Genomic DNA, 18,108 nt, shown 5'->3' on the forward strand with positions numbered 1-18,108 from the left:
TTGTCAAACGATCCCCACCTCAGGTGTCCCACGTGCTGATTTTCTAGCGGGACACCATGTCACGCCGCTACATATAACGACTGTGCTGTAGGTTTTCCGGAACTGGACCGGGGTCAGAATTCCAAAGGAGAAACCATCTGGAGCACACAGTGGGTTCTATACGTTCTGCATAAGAAGCATTGGACACATAGAAACTGACTATAGACAGTGTGCCTCTCTTTGTCATTAGGGATTACTATAACAGATTATGAATATTTTTGGTATTAAAATAGCAAAACATGATGTACAAAGTGTCCCTATGCCTATAGTGGACTTTTCTAATCACGCTCTATTGGAGTCTATGTCAGCCTGTGATTGACAGCTTGATAATTATCCTTTGTGCTAACATGACAAAGCCCCTCCCATCTGCTAGTGTAGACCGACGCTAAAGATAGTCCCTAAAAATAGTCCCCTTACCATCTACTACTCACCCCACCTTTTTTTCCCCTTCAGAAATAATGATCACTTCATGATACAACACCACATCTATGCCCCCTCTTTTGAGGTTTTTTTTTTTCTTTCTTTCTTTCTGGGCATTTATCATCAAGGGACTCTTGAGACCTCTTTTCCAATGTTTGCATTTTCAGGGTCCAGAACATCAGTGACATGTCATGTCCCTTCACGACTTGACACTACACCACTGCTACTTTGCTGCTTATTTTGATTCGTTCTGTGATTTTATTGGATGCGTATTATCTAACCAGCCTCTGAAAGACCCTTGAGAACTGTTTCAAATGTTTCCAAAAGGAGAGAACGTTAATATGCACCTTCACGATATAACACTGCCTGACTGAGACTTTCCTAACTTTGTCGCTTTTTTTGAGTTTGTTTCTTTAGTGTTGGGGGGCGGGGGGGTGGGGGGGGGGGGTTATCATTGAACTGACCTTTGAGACCTCTTTTGAATGTTTCATGACACTACAACACTGCAGCACTGAGTTGTTCTAGCATTTATTTGGGTAGTTATCTTCGAACCAGCGTCTCAAAGACTCTGGAGACCTGTTTTAAATTGTTCGCAAATCGTTGTTGTTGTGTCGTATCAATTGACAACACAGAATGACTGCAACTTTTTTGCTTGTTTTGAGTTGGTCCGCTCTTTTTGGAGGGCCTTCATCATCAAACCAACACTTGCACCGACTGAGAACTTGATGACACTTAACTAGAACACTGTAACTGTCGCCAATTTTGAGTCATTCTGTTCATTTTTTTCATCGAACCAAAGACCCCAAATTTTGCTGCTTAGGTTTGTACACCTGAAGAATACCTAAGTCGACTGCATGTTTGTTTTTGTTAGCACCACAAGGGGAAATCCCCCTCCAACTGCGTACGAGTCGTCCGCTTTTGGCGTAGTTTTGCCTCTACACGGAGCTGCGTCTCCTAAACATTCTGAACGGCGAGAGAATGTCCAGGCGCTTCCCCGAACGCCGGCGTGGCGTGCACACGCAGCCGGTGGACGCCGTTTCGGCATAGCGCGTCCTGTCCCTTGGCAAGTAGGCATCGGAGAAGCCTAGCTCCAGGGAAACGGCGGAGGAGAGATCCCGTGGCTTTTCCTCGCTACGGTACCACAGGCATGAGCAGATGGTCTGGAAGTGCAGCACCTCCGTGTAGAGGTCTTTGGCCTTGGGCGTGGACGGCGCGGAAGCGGCAGGCGGCACCAGGCACGCCACCTCCGAACCGGGCTTGCCGCCGCCCCGCGGGGCCCCGTGCCTCAGGGCGTCCCGCCGCTCGTCCTCGGCGTTCATGGTGAGGAAGCGCAGCACCACCAAGTTGAGGAAGGCGCCGATGACCGTCAGGCCCGTCAGGATGTAGACGAAGCAGAAGGCCACGTAGCGCGGCTCATTCTGCAGCGCGTCGTGCCGCTGCAGCGCCACGTAGTCGCCGAAGCCGATGGTGGTGAGCGTGATGAAGCAGTAGTAGAAGGCGTGCAGGAAGCTCCAGCCCTCGCTGTGGGAGAAGGCGACCGCCCCCACGCACAGGATTCCCACGCAGGAGAGGAAGCCCACTGCCACCATGTTGGCCATGGAGACCTCGGTGTGGCGCAGGGCCAGGCACTTCTTGGCTCGGTGCAGCAGGTGGCGCACCAGCGTGTTGATGCGCTCGCCCAGACTCTGGAACATGACTAGGGTGAGCGGGATGCCCAGCAGCGCGTAGAACATGCAGAAGACTTTCCCTGAGTCGGTGCTAGGGGCCGCGTGGCCGTAGCCTGTTGGGGGACAGAACGCAACGTACACAGCTTGAGCGAAACCTTCCAATTCCGATTCCGGACCTGTTTCACATGTTTCCAAGAGGAGAGAACGTTTATGTGCACCTTCATCATTTTATTGAATACACTCCAAAGACAAGATATTTAATGTTCAAACTGATAAACTTGATTGTTTTTAGCAAATAATCATCCATCCATCCATTTTCTGAGCCGCTTCTCCTCACTAGGGTCGCCGGCGTGCTGGAGCCCATCCCGCATATCATCGGGCAGGAGGCGGGGTACACCCTGAACTGGTCGCCACCCAATCGCAGGGCACATACAAACAAACAACCATTCGCACTCACATTCACACCTACGGGCAATTTACAGTTTTCAATTAACCTACCATGCATGTTTTTGGGATGGCACAGGGAGAACATGCAAACTCCACACAGGCGGGGCCGGGGATTGAACCCCAGTCCTCAGAACTGTGAGGCAGACACTCTAACCGGTCGCCCATCGTGCCGCCCAAGTAATCATAAACTTGGAATTTTATGGCTGCAACACATTCCCAAAAAGCTGGGCCAGGGTCATGTTTACCACTGTGTTACATCACCTTTTCTTTTAACAACATTCAATCAACGTTTGGGAACTGAGGACACTAATTGTTGAAGTTTTGAAGGTGGAATTCTTTCCCATTCTTACTTGCTGTACAGCTTCAGCTGTTCAACAGTCTGGGGTCTCCGGTGTCATATTTTACGCTTAATAATGCGCCACACATTTTCAGTGGGAGACAGGTCTGGACAGCAGGCAGGCCAGTCTAGTACCTGCACTCTTTTACTACGAAGCCACGCTGTTGTGACATGTGCAGAATGTGGTTTGGCATTGTCTTGGTGAAATAAGCGGGGGTGTCCATGAAAAAGACGTTGCTTGGATGGCAGCATATGTTTCTCCAAAACCTGTATGTACCTTTCAGCATTAATGGTGCCTTCACAGATGTGTAAGTTACCCATGCCATTGGCACTAACACAGCCCCAGACCATCACGGATGGTTCTTTTCCTCTTTGGCCCGGAGAACACAACATCCACAATTTCGAAAACAATTTGAAATGTGGACTCGTCGGCCCACAGAACACTTTTCCACTTTGCATCAGTCAATCTTAGATGAGCTCGAGCCCAGAGAAGCCGGCGGCGTTTCTGGGTGTTGTTGACAAATGGCTTTTGCTTTGCATAGTAGAGTTTCAAGTTGCACTTACGGATGTAGCGCCGAACTGCATTTACGTGACATTGTTTTTTTGAAGTGTTCCTGAGCCCACGTGGTGATATCCTTTACACATTGATGTCGTTTTTTTGATGCAGTGCCGCCTGAGGGGTCGAAGGTCACGGGCATTCAATGTTGGTTTTCGGCCTTGCCGCTTCCATGCAGTGATTTTTTCCAGATTCTCTGAACCTTTTGATGAAATGATGGACCGTAGATGATGAACTCCCTAAATTCCTTGCAAATGTACGTCGAGGAACATTGTCCTTAAACTGTTCGACTATTTTCTCACGCACTTGTTCACAAAGAGGTGAACCTCGCCCCGCCTTTGCTTGTGAATGACTGAGCAATTCAGGGAAGCTCCTTTTCTACCCAATCATGGCACCCACCTGTTCCCAATGAGCCTGTTCACCTGTGGGATGTTCCAAACACGTGTTTGATGAGCATTCCTCAACTTTCTCAGTCTTTTTTGCCACCTGTCCCAGCTTTTTTGGAACGTGTTGCAGCCATAAAATTCAAAGTGAATGATTATTTGCTAAAAACAATCAAATGTATCAGTTTGAACATGAAATATCTCGTCTTTGTAGTGTATTCAATTAAATATAGGTTGAACATGATTTGCAAATCATTGTATTCTGTTTTTTATTCATGTTTAACACAATGTCCCAACTTCATTGGAATTGGGGTTATAGTACATATGGCATACATGCAGCATCCAATTATTAGAGGATGCCTGGATACCAGGCTTCAAATCCTACTTTGAAACCCTAATATTTGCTTGAAACATTCCCCCTAATTCAAAGCCCTAATCTTTGCTTGAAACCCAACTGTGGCTTTGGAATCTGAATGAAAACCCTTAACAGTTTCCCCCCCTCACTCACCTATGGTGGTGATCACAGTGATGGCGAAGTAGAAGGAGCCGGCGAAGCGCCACTGCACGCCCGCCTTGTGCGCGCGCAGCTGTCCGACCACCTGCTCCAGCTCGTCGAAGTTGGCCCGGTTCAGGTTGAATTTGCGCATCATCTCTTGACGCCGTCCCTCCAGCCGCCGCTTGTGGCCGCGCTCCTCGCGGGACTCCAACGTCTCGAAAACGGCGGCGCCCACCACCAGGTAGGTGAGGATGCTGATGATGAGCGCCAGGGTGCGGAAGTTCTGCTTCTTCATGATGGTGGAGGAGGAGGAGAGGCGAGAGGGGAGCGGAAAAGTGTCCCCGAAGTCGGGGTGCGCGTCCGGGCAGCACCGCCGCCGCTGCCACGGAGCTTCTCCCTTCAGGATCTCCTCCTCCTCCCTCGCCCTCCGCCACACGTCACCGGATTGTTTGTCATCAGCGTCTATTTTGGAGGATAACACGAGTGGGCAACCCCACACGGGAGGATGAAGAGGAGGAAGGTCTCACTCACTCTGACTGTCTTCAAACAAGAGCAAATATTGACCGTGCAGGTTGTCTCGCGACGTGAATATGACAAGCAGAGCGCAACTCGACGCCCAAGTCAATATTGAAGTGACACTCCCGTTTCTTTTTTCTCACCGAAGGTAAACTTGCACGAACCCGACTCTCCCTTTAAGGGCCAGGGGCGCTTCTCTCGGGTGGGGGCACAAAGGGCAGCCAACTCTAACCCCCCTTTTCTTTTTCTGAATGTAAATACACAATGAAATGTTTAGTGTCAGTCATTTTTTGTTGATGGATAACAAATTTTGTAATCAGAAGTCAAGGGTAGGTGTTCAGTTACGGTAAAAAAAAAACAAAAAAACGGGATCGATAGCAAATAATTGAAATATTTATAATTTTACATTACATATTATATATGACAATTACAATTTTTGGCACAGATTTGAGCAAGAATCATGGAAGTTGACGCAGGTGATTTGCTTTTGCAGGCCACATAAAGCGATATGGTGGGGCGGATCTGGCCCCTGGGCCTTGAGCTTGACGTGGTTTCTTGTATTGAAGACAAAACAAAAATATTATGGAAGTGAGGTTAAGCAGTATAGATGGACGGATCAATGTGTAATAACGTTTTACAATAAACAGTGGTGCCCTCAGATATGAGTTTAATTGGTTCAGTGACTATGCTCATAACATCTCGAATCATCTTTCCCCATTGAAATGAATGCAAACGCCATTGATCCCTTCCAGCCTTCCCGAAAAAGCCAACAAAACGTGTTTATAATTAGAAAAATAGCACTTATAATATTGTACTTCATAATGACAACAGCAATGACAAATGGAATGTAAAAATCCTTTATTTATTTTTTTTTTTTACAGTTTTTGCTGTATTTTCTTTTCGCTTCAGTTCAATGGACATCGTGCTGCTTCTTCTGGTGGGTGCGTCTTGATCACCTGAGGGCAGTATAATACAGATGTACGGCTGTACAGGGAGATGGTCAAAACTACACAGGAATATGAGTCTTTCTTTGTAGAGGATAAATAATATATGCCTGGGAGTATAGTATTGTTACATTATTTGTCTACGTACAAATATTCACTGGGAAGGGCTGTAAAACCGCAACATCGATGGTCTTCAAGTCTGGTTCATTTTAAAAATCTTGCCCATCTGCATTATCATGCTTTACCAGGACAATAGTCTAAAAAGATTCAATAGTGCCAGCCCTAGTTTTAAGACAGAGTGAGGCTTCCAAATTTGTCTCAAGCTTGGCTTAGGGTTTGAAACGAGGGATACGGTTTCAAATGAGGGTCTCACACTATGGTCAGGGTTTCCAAAGAAACGCTGACACGACCACAGAAACATACACGACCCTAATTCAATCACGTTCTTGTTCCAATAACAAAGGCGAGGACAACTAAAACAAGTTGGAATAAGTAGTCAAGTTTTATTTAAATGTGAGGCGATTCTTTGACTCAACGTTAGCCTAGTAGCATAATAGCTAAAGTCATTTTTAACCCACTGTCGATATATATACCAATATGCTTGCAAAAAGTATTTTTTTTCGTTTTGTAAAGAAAGGAAATAGTAAAAAAAAATGGGAAAAACTAAAAAATGAAGAAAAAGAAAAAAATGAGAAAAAAATAGAGTAAAAAAATATATTTTTCTTTTTTTAAAGAAAAAAACAGAAAGAAAAGGGAAAAAAGTAAGTTATTTTTAAAGAAAAAGAAAAAAGAATTATGGAAAAAAAAAAAGGAAAACAAGAAAAAAGTAGGAAAGGAAAAAGGTTTTTTTAAGACAACAAACAGAAAAAGAAAGGCAAAAAAATAAAAAAGGAGCAAAAAGAGAAAAAGAAAAAAAAGAAAAATGAAAAAAGAAAAAAAAAGGGTGTTTTTTTTCCCCCCGACATCTGCGTAGATTGTCAGGCATCCAAGTCATGGTAATCGGCAAAGTTTGAATGAAGGCAACCGGACTTGTTTGTTGAATATGTTGCAGTATTTTCCTCATTTTCCGATAACGTTAAAAAATGACGTAAGCAATTATGCTGTGAGGCAAACGTAATAATACAAATAAACTACATTGAAGGATTAAAAAGAGCTGCTCAGACTACATAAAAGCACACGCATGCTCACAACTGTGTGTACAGTACTCGTGTTTGTGGTTTTTCCATGTTTGAGTGCTTGGCTTGATCACACCCTTCCCTGGCGGAGGGCCGCTTTTACATTACAGGGCCTCGAACTCGTCGATCCTCTGCTTGGTGTTGCCCATGCGGATTTGCCGGAGCGTCTTGTACTTGTCCCGGCCCACGCGGACGTTCTCGGCGTGCAGCAGGTCGCTGGGCGTCTTCTTCTTGTGGTCGCGCGACTCCTCCAGCTCGGAGCTCAGCGCCTGAGGAACACCAAGAGAGTAAGAGGAGCTAAAAGGACCACACTGAGGGGGCGGTTTGGGGGGGGTCAGTGAACGCACCGCGCTTCCTGTTGAGTCATGAGTTTGAAACCTGACTTTCAAACCTCAACTCACATACTTTGAAAGGCTAATCCTAACTTGAAATCCTTATTTAAAACCCAAACACTAGGTCGAAACCCTAATTTGAAACATTTCCTCCTGGTTAGAAAACCTCCTTTGAAAGCGAAATCATTGCTTGAAACCCTACCCCAGGCTTTAATCCCTCATTTTAAAACCCTAACACTAGTTTGAAACCCTAAACCTCTTGAAACCATTATTCTGAAACTTAGTTTGAAGCTCTAATTCAAAACCCTAACCCTGTCTTGAAACCCTAATTTGAAACACTAACCCTAAATTAAGACCCTGACGTGAATTTTAAACTCTAATTTCAAATCCTAACCATGGCCTAAAACCCTTATTCACAACCCTAAACCATAGTTGTCAAACTCAAGGGCCGGGGGCCAGATGCGGCCCGCCACATCATTTAATGTGGCCCGCTAAAGCAAATCATGCTCGTCAACTTCCGTGATCTCTGCTAAAATCTGTACCCAAATTCCAAATTGTCATAATAATAAACAATAATGTTGAGATATTGCATTTTTCTGTTACCAAACCCTTCTTCTACAGTAACAAACAACACTTGAACAAACTATTATCCTTGTCTTCTGATTTCAAAACTAGTTATCCCTCAATTTGTTGCGTAATTGTAATATGTTTTGGTGATGATTAAACATTTATATGGTTTCACTGTTCTAACAGCCCTCTGAGGGAAATCATAACCACAATGCGGCCCGAGACAAAGGAGAAAAAAAAAAAAAAAAAAACTTTGACACCCCTGCCCTAAACCTAGCTTGAAACCCTATTTCAAAACCCTAACCATGCCTTGAAACCCCAGCCCAAGCTTTAAACCATACATTAAAAACCCTAACCATATCTTGAAACCCTAATTTGAAATCCTAACCCAGGCTTTAAATCCTGAATTAAAACCTTTACACTAATTTGACACTCAACTTTAAAACCCTCACCCAGGCTTTAAACCCTAATTACAAAACCTCAACACTACTTTGAAACCCTAATTTAAAACCCTAACCCTGGCTTGAAACCCTTAATACAAAAGCCCAACCCTTGTTTGAAACCCTAACCCAGGCTTTGCACCCAAATTTAAAACCCTAATCTTTGCTAGAAACCTTCACCCTGACTTGAACGTCTAATTCTAAAGCCTTAACCCCAAACCTGGCTTGAAACCCTATCCCTGACTTGAAACCCTAATCCTCTCAAATACTTAGCGGCGTGTCCCGCGCACGTCAGCTCACCCTGAGCTTGGCCTGCAGGCGTTCGTTCTTCTCGGCTTCGGTGAGCCTGTCCTCCTCGCGGCGGTGGTCGTTGATGCCCTGCGAGTGCAGTTCGGCGCTGCAGGTGCTGTTCTCCTCGCTGTGCTCGTGGTCGCTCTCGCTGTCCGACGAGGACGAGGAGGCGGCGGCCACGGGGGCCGAGCTGGTCATCACCGTACGCAGCTCCTCCTGCGTCTTCACCAGGTTCTCCTCGACCGCTTTAGCCTGGGGACAGGGAACTTCGTCTACAGGCCGCCTTCACTACAAAAGTTGACGACGTTCAGCCCGCAAACACATCATTCACACGTTTTTTGCATGTGCAGTTGAGGAACTGTACTGTACTGTACAAGGGAAAAAAATTGCAACGCACTGAACCCGCAATAGAGGGACGACTGTACTCAAGTAAAGTACAGATGCCGCTGTTAATAGCTCACCTTGCAGTGCCACGTCTCCGCCTCCTCCTCCTTCACCCTCTTGGCCTCCTCCAGCAGCAGGATCTTCGCGCTGTACTCAGCCAGCTCCGTGGCCTGAAGAAAACGGTTACAGGAACATCTCACAGCGCTCGTCTAACGCGACACAATGCGACAGGATCTACCGGGATCTCACCAGCTGCTCCTGGCTCTTCATCTGGTCCTCAGCCTGCCTGGCCAGCTCCTCCTTGGCGATGATGGCCTCCATCCTCTCGGCCTCCAGCCGGGCCGCCTCCTGCTCCACCTTCCTCCGTTCCTCCTCCAGTCGTATGGCCCGGTCCAGCTGCTCCTGGAGCTCTGCAAGGCGGCAGCGGTACATATGTTTTGTCATCACAGTGCGCCAAAAACTTGTGTGTACCGGCATCACCGCATCGCTACTCCCCTGAATGTTTGATGTGTGTCACCTTATACTAGTATGACAGGCACATGACAATTGGTCATGTTTTGATAGCGGTTTGTTGCTTGGACCCTTACTGAGCAGGATTATGCAAAAAGTATCTTTCCACCAAACTCTGTCGCCTGGTGGTGAGTTGGTGATGGGAAAAGTCATCACATTTAAAGTGCAGATCTTGCTAACGTGCAACAGACTCATCTGTTGTGGGGTTTCTTGTTGATTGAGAGATTTGTTTCTTAATACATTTTACGTACGTTTGAAGATAATTGCTGATACTCTACGTAGTACTCAAGTGTTAAACTGTTTTTCATAATTTCAGTTTTCCTGATTTACATACATTAACACTTTACTTACAAAACATCAGTCACGTCTGTCCATCCCTCACCCCCAACACTGCTGCTGTCCTTGTTCACAGCCTCGTCACTTCCCGACTGGATTATTGCAACTCTCTATTTGGTCTCCCCCACAAGACACTACAAAAACTACTGCTTCTCCAGAACTCTATCACCTGTATTATCACAAGGACTATCACCGTCTACTCATCATACATCATACATCACCGAGCCTTCAGCCGCTCTAAAACTACATTTCCACAAATCTTTGTGGAGGAGTGGCGAGCCGGTGAAAAAAGTAGTCATTACATTTTGGTGCAGATCTCGCTAAGACTAGTCTTTAAAGGTATATGGTTGATTGAGGACTCTAAATTGCCCGTAGGTGTGAACGTGAGTGCGAATGGTTGTTTGTTTCTATGTGCCCTGCGATTGGCTGGCGACCAGTTCAGGGTGTACCCCGCCTCCCGCCTCAAGATAGCTGGGATAGGTTCCAGCAGCCCGTGACCCTAGTGAGGATACGCGGCAAAGAAAATGGATGGATCTGTAAAAGCAAAAGGTAAAATGTCTTTTTTTTTTTTTTTATAGCTGTTGGTTGGATTGTTATTTGGCAAAATTATGCTAAAACTCAATTTCCTCAAAACTTTTCAGAAGGACAGCTAATGTGCAAAGGAAAAGGTCGTAACATTTCAGTGCAGATCCGGTTACAGTCGGCTTGCATCGGGACAGAGTAGGTGCCGTCAGACGAAGCAAAGCTTGCTCGGTACTCTCACCCCTCTCGGCTCTCTTCGTGGTCTCCTCGTATTGCTGGAGCTTAGTTATGAGCTCGCGCTTCTCCTGCTCCATCTGCTCCTTCTCGCGCTCAATGGCCTCCCTCCGTTTCTTTTCACTGTCCAGCTGGTCGCGCTCCATTTTCTTCTGGAGCCGGTCTTCCTTCGCCTGGGCCTTCATCTGCTGCACCTCGATGGTGTCCGCCTTGCGGCGGCGCATGTACAGTTCGTGGTTGCCCATGCACAGCTGCAGGATGCGCTTGTTGACGCGCAGCCGCGGCGCGTAGAAGATGAAGTCCTTTGGGGTGGGGGGGAAGACAATAGTAAGCACACAAGGGGAACTGCCTATTTTGATTCGTGTTGCCGTGTCTTTGATGTTTTTCCAGGTAAATTTTGTTCCTTACAGCCAGTGACTACGTTGACCTGTGTTTTCCTTCGGCGCTAGCAATTACCTCATTGCTTGTCCAAATGTCATACCCACCTTTGTCTTGTGTGTCTTTGATGTTTTCCCAGCTAAATCGCTTTTGACCCTGCCAAAGCTTTGACCACTGTGCCCCTTCTATGCTAATTAGCTCCTGACATGCCCTGCCCCCAACATCCTGCTCACCTTGTGATTAGCGTAGCTGTGTCTTTGTTTTTCCCCAGGGGATGGTGCCAATCACTACTTTATCCATTGTTCTCCTTACATGCTAGCCAGTCAGACAATCACTACTTTACCCACTGTTCTCCTTACATGGTAGCCAATCAGCTCTTTTGTCTGCCCTAATCTTCTACCTATTGTCTTATCTGTGTCTTTGATGTTTTTTTCTCCAGGGAGCCGTTGACTACTTTGGCCACTGCACTACTTCTGTGCTAGCCAAAAAGCTGCCCCCATGTTCTACCGATGTGTCTGGTCCCTGTGATTAGTCTAGTCATGTCTTTGACCCCCCCGGTTGAAGCAGTTTTGTTATTACCTGCCAGCCAATCAAACCTTTGCCCTATGCACTCCTTTCGTGTCAACCAATCACCTCCAAACTGTCTCTGTTTTAGCCACCCTTGTTTTTCCTGTGTGATTATGTCTTTGATGTTATTCTAAGTAAATCCCTTTTGTGTCTTCTTTCTAGCAAATGATGACCTCACTTACGGTGATCCTTTTGTTTCAGCCAATTAGCTTATTACCCGCCCTCATGCCTCCCGTGTGATTAGTACAGCGGTGTCTTTGACATTTTTTTATTTTATTTTTTTACTGAATCGCTCCTGTTCCTACCTGCCAATCATTATGCTGCCCACTGTTCTTTCATTTTAATTAGCTGGAGCCAATTAGCTCCTAACCTGCCCTTGTATCCTACCCACCTGCGTCAATTTGTGTAGGAGCATCTTTGATGTGTTCCCTGCTGAATAACATTTGTTCTGGCCTACCAAGACAATCACTCCATTGCCCACCGTGCTCATTCCTTTTAATCGGATCCAGCTAATTAGCTCATTACCATCCCCAATTTCTGACCCGCCTTTATCTTATCAATGTGATTAGCGTAGCTGTGTCTTTGATGTTTTGCCGGGAGTAAAGTACTTACAGGAGACTTCTTGTCGATGGGCTTGATGATGAACTTTTTATCGTTAAAGGAAATGTTCCTGATTTCACTCCAGGGAAATCCGATCTTTGGAGTCATCCTTAAGGAATGAAATGAAAACTGTTGTTCACCATAAAACTGTATTGCACTATGGTTATATCGTAATAATTCATGAAGCCGTTTATTAGTCAGATCTTGTGTTAGCACGATTACGGGAAAATTACATTTTCACAAACTTTGTGGAGGAGTGGGGAGGTGAGCAAAGGGAAAAAAGTCAATACATTTTGGGACAGATCCAGGTACTAGTCCTTAAAGATTTTATCTATATTTAAGTAACAAAAGCACAAAGGAAGGGGTTATATTGTGTTTGTTAATAAAGCCGATTGTTCGTTGGCTTGTTATTTAGCAACATTATGCAAAAATGGCATTTCAATGACACTTTGTGGGGGTGTGAGATGAAAAATGTTTTGAAATTTTGATACAGATCTGGTCTGGACAGCCCATCACAGATGCATGCTGTACTGTAGAGCCACGAGTAAGTTCAACGACCTCGCCAAACAAACGCAGTCAGCTGGACGAGGTCGACAACCGGAGGTGCGATGACGCCGTGTGTGTGTGTGTGTGTGTGTGTGTGTGTGTGTGTGTGTGTGTGTGCGCGCATGAGCCTGTCAACAAACAAACAAACAAACCCACTTGTCCTCCTTCTCGTAGATGTTGAGGCCCAGGCCGTCCACGCCCAACCACAAGTCGGTGCCCTTCTTGTTCTTGATCTCAAAGTAGTTGACGCCGTACATTTCCAGGTCCTGGGCGATCTTCAGGTACTCAATTATGGCCTCGTTCCTGCGCGGCAAGCAAAAATGTTCACACTTTTGCAAAAAATGATATGCCTTCGCGCAAAACGGTAGATGCGAGGAAAGACTTCCATCAGTGCATTTAGTGGGAGTGTGTGCGTGGTTGTTTTGACCCCATGAGTGTGTTATTGTAATGACTACAAGAGTGTGCGATCGTTTCGACTTAATGAGAAATGGTTTTTTTGACTATTCAAGAGTTAGAATTGTGACAACACGATAGCGTGATTATTTAGACAACATGAGTGAGATTGTTTCGATTACACAAGTGTGTGATTTCTGTGACCACACGAGTCAGTGATTGTTCTGATTATACGAGAGAGCGATTGTTTTGCTATATGAGTGTGTAATTGTTTGGACTATATGTGAGAGTGATTGTTTAGACTATACCAGAGAGGGACTTTTTGACCACACAAGTATAGATTGTTTTGCCGACTTGAGAGTTATTATTTTGACTATTCAAGAGTGATTGTTTTGACCACACAAATGAGTGATTGTTTTGACTAAGAGTGAGGATTTGCTTTGTCTACTCGATTGTCTACTCGTTGATTATTGTCAACCACACAGCTGTGTGATTGTTTTGACTACACGAGTGATTGTTTTGACTACACAAGAATGATTATTTTCAACTACGTCAGTGCGTGATTGTTTTGACTACACGAGAGAGTGATTGTTTTAACTACATGAGAAAGTGATTGTTTTGACACCAGGAAGGGGATTATTTTTTTACTGTAGTACGTTGCAGACAAACAGATAAACCAACAGTTGTGAAAATTTGAACAGGGCGGAGGTCTCCGACTGGACCTACTTGAGCATGCATCCGTGCTCCACATGCCAGACCTGAATCTTGTCCTCCCATTGCTCCTTGGACAAGCTGTGTTGCTCCAGGACTCTGAGGAAGTTAGCAGGTTAGCATTGTTGTGTTCCTGTTGTTGTTGTCTTTAGGCATCCTACATTCGCTAACCTGCGCGACATGAGGCGCTCCGAGGACATGTAGCCCGGGTGGTGCACCGACTTCTTGTATTCGCCGTACTTGGCCTGGACGGCATAGGAGGCCAGCAGCACGGCCGTCTCGGGCGGGCAGTAGACGTCCTCGCTCAGGATGTCCTCCTTCACTTGCAGGTAGAAGAGGCGGCGCGTCACATCCTGGATGAGCTCTTCCGCCACATCCTCTGGATAGTACTTGGCACGTAGTTTGAACTGCAGCGGTGTCTCCTTACGTACGTCCTGGGACATCACCTAGGGCAGGGGTGTCAAACTCATTTTTGTCTCAGGAAGCATTGTAGTTATGATTTCCCTCAGAGGGCCGTTAGAACAGTGAAATGTTTAATCACCAAATCCTATTATTACCATTACACAACAAATTGAGGGCTAACTAGTTTTGAAATCAGAAGACAAGGATAATAGTTTGTTCAAGTATTGTTTAAGTTACTGTAGAAGAAGGGTTTTGTAACAGAAAAATGCAGTATCTCAACATTATTGTTTACTATTATGACAATTTGGAATTTGGGTACAGATTTGAGCAAAAAAGTCACGGAAGTTGACGAGCATGATTTGCTTTCGCGGGCCACATAAAATGATGTGGCGGGCCCCATCTGGACCCCGGGGCTTGAGTTTGACACCTATGACCTAGTGGGAGGACCCACAAAAATGTTTGTTAGCGCTTTTTCTTGTCACTGTCTATCTCTTCTCAATATACTAGGTGTTATTATATTTGCTGGATGTTTTTTTTTTTAAGAAGTCCCTTCTACTACCAGGAGGTAGGTCATTTGCAATTGCTTTTTTCTTCTCTCACATACTCTACCTGCATAACAGGTTTTCAAATGATTTTTTGATTATTAGACAGAGTTTGGTGTTTCAATTTACACAAAATAAACAAAATAACCTTCTTGCCGGTGTTGAGCCATGTGAGAAAACCTTTTCCATCAACAAACTGGAGCCCAAAGTACCAAACTTCGCGCAGCCCGATTGTCCTGGCCACCTAAAAAAAACAAGAACATATTTTAAAAAAACAACTAAAAGTTCTTACTCCTTCTATTCATAATCGATGCTTTAGCTCTTGCCAACAGAATACAATAAACCATATCCATTTTTTGATAATCCTGAAAAGGAAAAGGAAAAGTGATGAAAAGGAAAAGGCAAGTGATTATTTCAACTTATTATTATTTCAACGGGAGTGACTGAGAAACAAACCTTTAGCATCTGCACAAAAGGCTATCTTACCACCACTTGGATGTGACAGGAGTGAATGAATGTGCCATTGTAAAAGAGTCTTTGAATGCGCCATGTAAGTGGTACGCATTACTGACGACAAAAGTATTATAACAAAATGCTAAGTATTTTGGGACTTCAAACATATCCCTGAGGAATGCCACTCAAAATCCTGTATGAAAAGCTTTTGGGACACCTGGCAATTCCACCTACAGGAAATACAGCTTCTGGGAAGACTTTCCGTAAGACATTGGAGTGTGTGTAAATTTTTGGATCCCAACCCTAATTTCTATCGTAACATTATGGGCCCCCGACCTGGTCAAAGAGTTGCTTCCCGGTTGTGTTTGGGTGGAAGGAAAACTCCAGCTCAGCATCCATCGTGGTGACTCGCACGTTGACCTGGGGAGGAAAGGTTGTTTAGTCATGTGACACAGTGACACTCCTCACCCTCTTTTTATATGCAACTCCTGATATCGTTATTTAGACCAGACACCTTCCTCAACCTCCAACACACACACACACACACACACACCCCATTGACCTCAGTGGAAATACTGATTATGCTGAATGAAAAGCAAGACAAACGGTGTAAATAATTGCTTTTTAATGTGGAAGTGGATTGCTCATAAACAATAATTCCTCACTATCTCATTAGACTTTGGACTGCAGTCACCAATGGAAAGCAGCACAGCGATCGCTAGCAAGACCTCAACAACATTAGCGTGAGGCTCCTCTTCTTTCCCCCCCCTTGCATTCACTTGTGCCACAAGGCGATGAATTTTGTTCGCCAAAAAGGGTTACAAAAAAAAAAAATTAGGACGACGAGAAACAGCACGTGACCCCCGCCGTCCCCTTCTGTGCCGGATTCGCTTACGCAATGGTTTTATGAACTCGCGCTTAAGCACGCCCCGGGCCGCCATAAAGATAACCCAGTGGAAGTTGGGCAACAAAAAGTGGAACGTTTTTCACCATCACCGCCTTAGTTCCATACACAGATAAGTACATTCAAATTCTTTCCAGTTAATCATTCCACACAAGACAAAAAAAAAAAATCCATCTTTAAGTGACATTTTAGAAGGCGGCAGGAAATACCTGCGACGTGACTCATGACTTGACGTCACTGTGACCTCTCGAGCAAGAGTTTCTCCTTGGAGCATCAAAATCTATTGGACTGGATTTGAGGTCTTATTACACCAACGACAGCAGGCAAAGCAAGTTTTTCTCCAGATCAACTGATTTCACGTAGACCGTCACAAGTGACGAGACTATTTGAGAGTCACAAATTCTAGATAGATTGGAATGTGTGTGGCAACCGGTCAAGTTCTACTTTTGGTTAATGAGTAAAAAGCCAAGAAGGAAAGGGACCTCTTGCAAGCTTGAACAAAGAGCAAACATAGCAAAACATTTTTATTTGCTGACCGATAAAAAGTTCCCCGTTCTTACCGTTTTCGGCATCTTGGCGGTGGTGATGGTTGTCCGGTAGTAGAAGAAGGAGGTAGGGTGTTTCCCAAGAGGACTGTGGAAGCAGCGGAGCGTCCACCTGCTAAAGAAGGTGGCAGGGCTGTGGCTGGCTAGCCTGGCTGTGGGAGGACAGGGCGTGTACCCTTTGAACTGCGGGGGCTGTGACGTAGCGCCTTTGACTTGGTTACTATCGCACAAACAAGAAGGAGACGTCCGTCCAAAAGGCAGCCGAGGACGACCTTCGATCAGAGCTGCCGTCCATAAGCGTGACGCGCTGCTTTATGTACGCAGAAGGTTCAGAGGGATGGAGGCTTATCGAGGGCTCAAGACAATATCGACAAGAAATGTTTCTAGTCAGTCAATCGGCTATTTATTCACACCCGTGATATAGTCGTGAGAAACATACATTCCTAAAAATCAACAGGGTTCGTTGTCCTATACAACGCAACAACTTAGGCACGTTTCAGGAATGATCCGTCACAGGTAGAAAGTAACATCATGAGCTTTGATCTCAGCTACTTTATAATCATCTTGTTTCAGACACCATCATCAAAAATCATTAGTGTTCTTGTTTCTATACAGAACAAAAATCCCTTAAGGTCTACGAAAGATCAGTTAATTTGTGTCAAGAGAGCAGAGGACTAGACCAAGCCATACTTGTAAGCACTAACATACCCTTTAAAAATCTTTCCTATACAAAACAACAATCTCTAAATATTTGAGAAATGTATGTTAACATCTATAACTTGTAAAAAGGACCAACGTACCTAACGTTACGACTTTGGCCTTCTTGGTTCAGATGAAAGTTGACACTGTTGTTTTTCATGTACAGAGCAACAAGCCTTCTTGTTTTAGATACTCGTCAAAAACAGTGTTTTTGTTCCTCATAACAATCCCTGCAGGTCTAAGGATGATCACTTCACAATTGCGACTAGTAAGAGAGACACCACAAACATGTACCAAGCCATACCTGTAGGTACATCGGCCATCTTGGTTCAGTTACCCTTAAAAAAAAAAAAAGGTACATGAATCCTACATGGAACAACAATCGCTGAATATTTGAGGGGTGCAAGTTAACAGTTGTGACGAGTAAAAAGATAACCACAAACATGCGCCTACAGCTACTTTGGCCTTCCTGTTTTAGATATCTGTCAAAAAACAAATTTTCAGGGTTCTTCCTCTACTGAACAACAATCTCCGAATGTCTGAGGAAGCACAGTTAAGAGTTGTGACTCATAAAGAAATAACCAGAAACATGTACCTAACCTATGCACTTTGGCCATCTTGGTTCAGGTGGCCTTCAAAGGTTGACAGGGTTCTTGATCCAATACTCAGCTACCTTGGCCTTCTTGGTTCAGACAACCATCAAAATTCAATACCGCTATTTGAAGACGTTTGACAGAAAAAAAATTATGAAAATTTAAAGACAAGTGACCAA

The 18,108-nt window shown here is 44.9% G+C and overlaps 2 protein-coding genes across 4 annotated transcripts; both read right to left on the reverse strand.

The window, feature by feature from the left end:
* Nucleotides 1-1,394: 1,394 nt before the first annotated feature.
* kcnk3b (potassium channel, subfamily K, member 3b) lies at nt 1,395-4,640 on the reverse strand. Its single transcript, XM_061696622.1, has 2 exons — nt 4,358-4,640; nt 1,395-2,239 (listed from the first exon to the last, which is right to left on the reverse strand). The coding sequence occupies exons 1-2, from the start codon at nt 4,638-4,640 to the stop codon at nt 1,395-1,397; spliced, it is 1,128 nt and encodes a 375-aa protein (XP_061552606.1).
* Nucleotides 4,641-6,642: 2,002 nt separating this feature from the next.
* Nucleotides 6,643-18,011, reverse strand: ezra (ezrin a). Of its 3 annotated transcripts, none has more exons than XM_061696560.1 (14): nt 17,932-18,011; nt 17,641-17,674; nt 16,653-16,789; nt 15,525-15,608; nt 14,884-14,979; nt 13,963-14,237; nt 13,807-13,890; nt 12,844-12,990; nt 12,154-12,250; nt 10,604-10,898; nt 9,244-9,404; nt 9,072-9,164; nt 8,620-8,862; nt 6,643-7,249 (listed from the first exon to the last, which is right to left on the reverse strand). In XM_061696560.1, exons 2-14 carry the CDS (start codon nt 17,657-17,659, stop codon nt 7,085-7,087), a joined length of 1,896 nt encoding a protein of 631 aa, XP_061552544.1. In that variant the 5' UTR covers nt 17,660-17,674; nt 17,932-18,011; the 3' UTR covers nt 6,643-7,084. The 3 variants fall into 3 exon arrangements, with proteins under 3 accessions (XP_061552544.1, XP_061552543.1, XP_061552545.1); XM_061696559.1 differs by having other exon boundaries at nt 16,653-16,857; nt 17,438-17,674; XM_061696561.1 differs by lacking the exons at nt 13,963-14,237; nt 14,884-14,979; nt 16,653-16,789; nt 17,641-17,674; nt 17,932-18,011 and having other exon boundaries at nt 15,525-15,583.
* Between the last annotated feature and the right edge of the window lie 97 nt (nt 18,012-18,108).

Source organism: Phycodurus eques, chromosome 14, assembly GCF_024500275.1.
Source record: "Phycodurus eques isolate BA_2022a chromosome 14, UOR_Pequ_1.1, whole genome shotgun sequence".
NCBI classification, from domain to species: domain Eukaryota; kingdom Metazoa; phylum Chordata; class Actinopteri; order Syngnathiformes; family Syngnathidae; genus Phycodurus; species Phycodurus eques.

What these genes read in the sequence shown, in the direction of transcription:
- ezra (XM_061696559.1), bottom strand. Translation starts at nt 17,496, where the DNA reads ATGAAAAACAACAGTGTCAACTTTCATCTGAACCAAGAAGGCCAAAGT. An exon ending in GGCCAAAGTCGTAACGTTAG is followed by an intron (nt 16,858 to 17,437) that starts GTACGTTGGTCC and finishes TTTGTGCGATAG; the next exon opens with TAACCAAGTCAAAGGCGCTA. An exon ending in CCGCCAAGATGCCGAAAACG is followed by an intron (nt 15,609 to 16,652) that starts GTAAGAACGGGG and finishes TTTCCTCCCCAG; the next exon opens with GTCAACGTGCGAGTCACCAC.
- kcnk3b (XM_061696622.1), bottom strand. Translation starts at nt 4,640, where the DNA reads ATGAAGAAGCAGAACTTCCGCACCCTGGCGCTCATCATCAGCATCCTC. An exon ending in CACTGTGATCACCACCATAG is followed by an intron (nt 2,240 to 4,357) that starts GTGAGTGAGGGG and finishes GTCCCCCAACAG; the next exon opens with GCTACGGCCACGCGGCCCCT.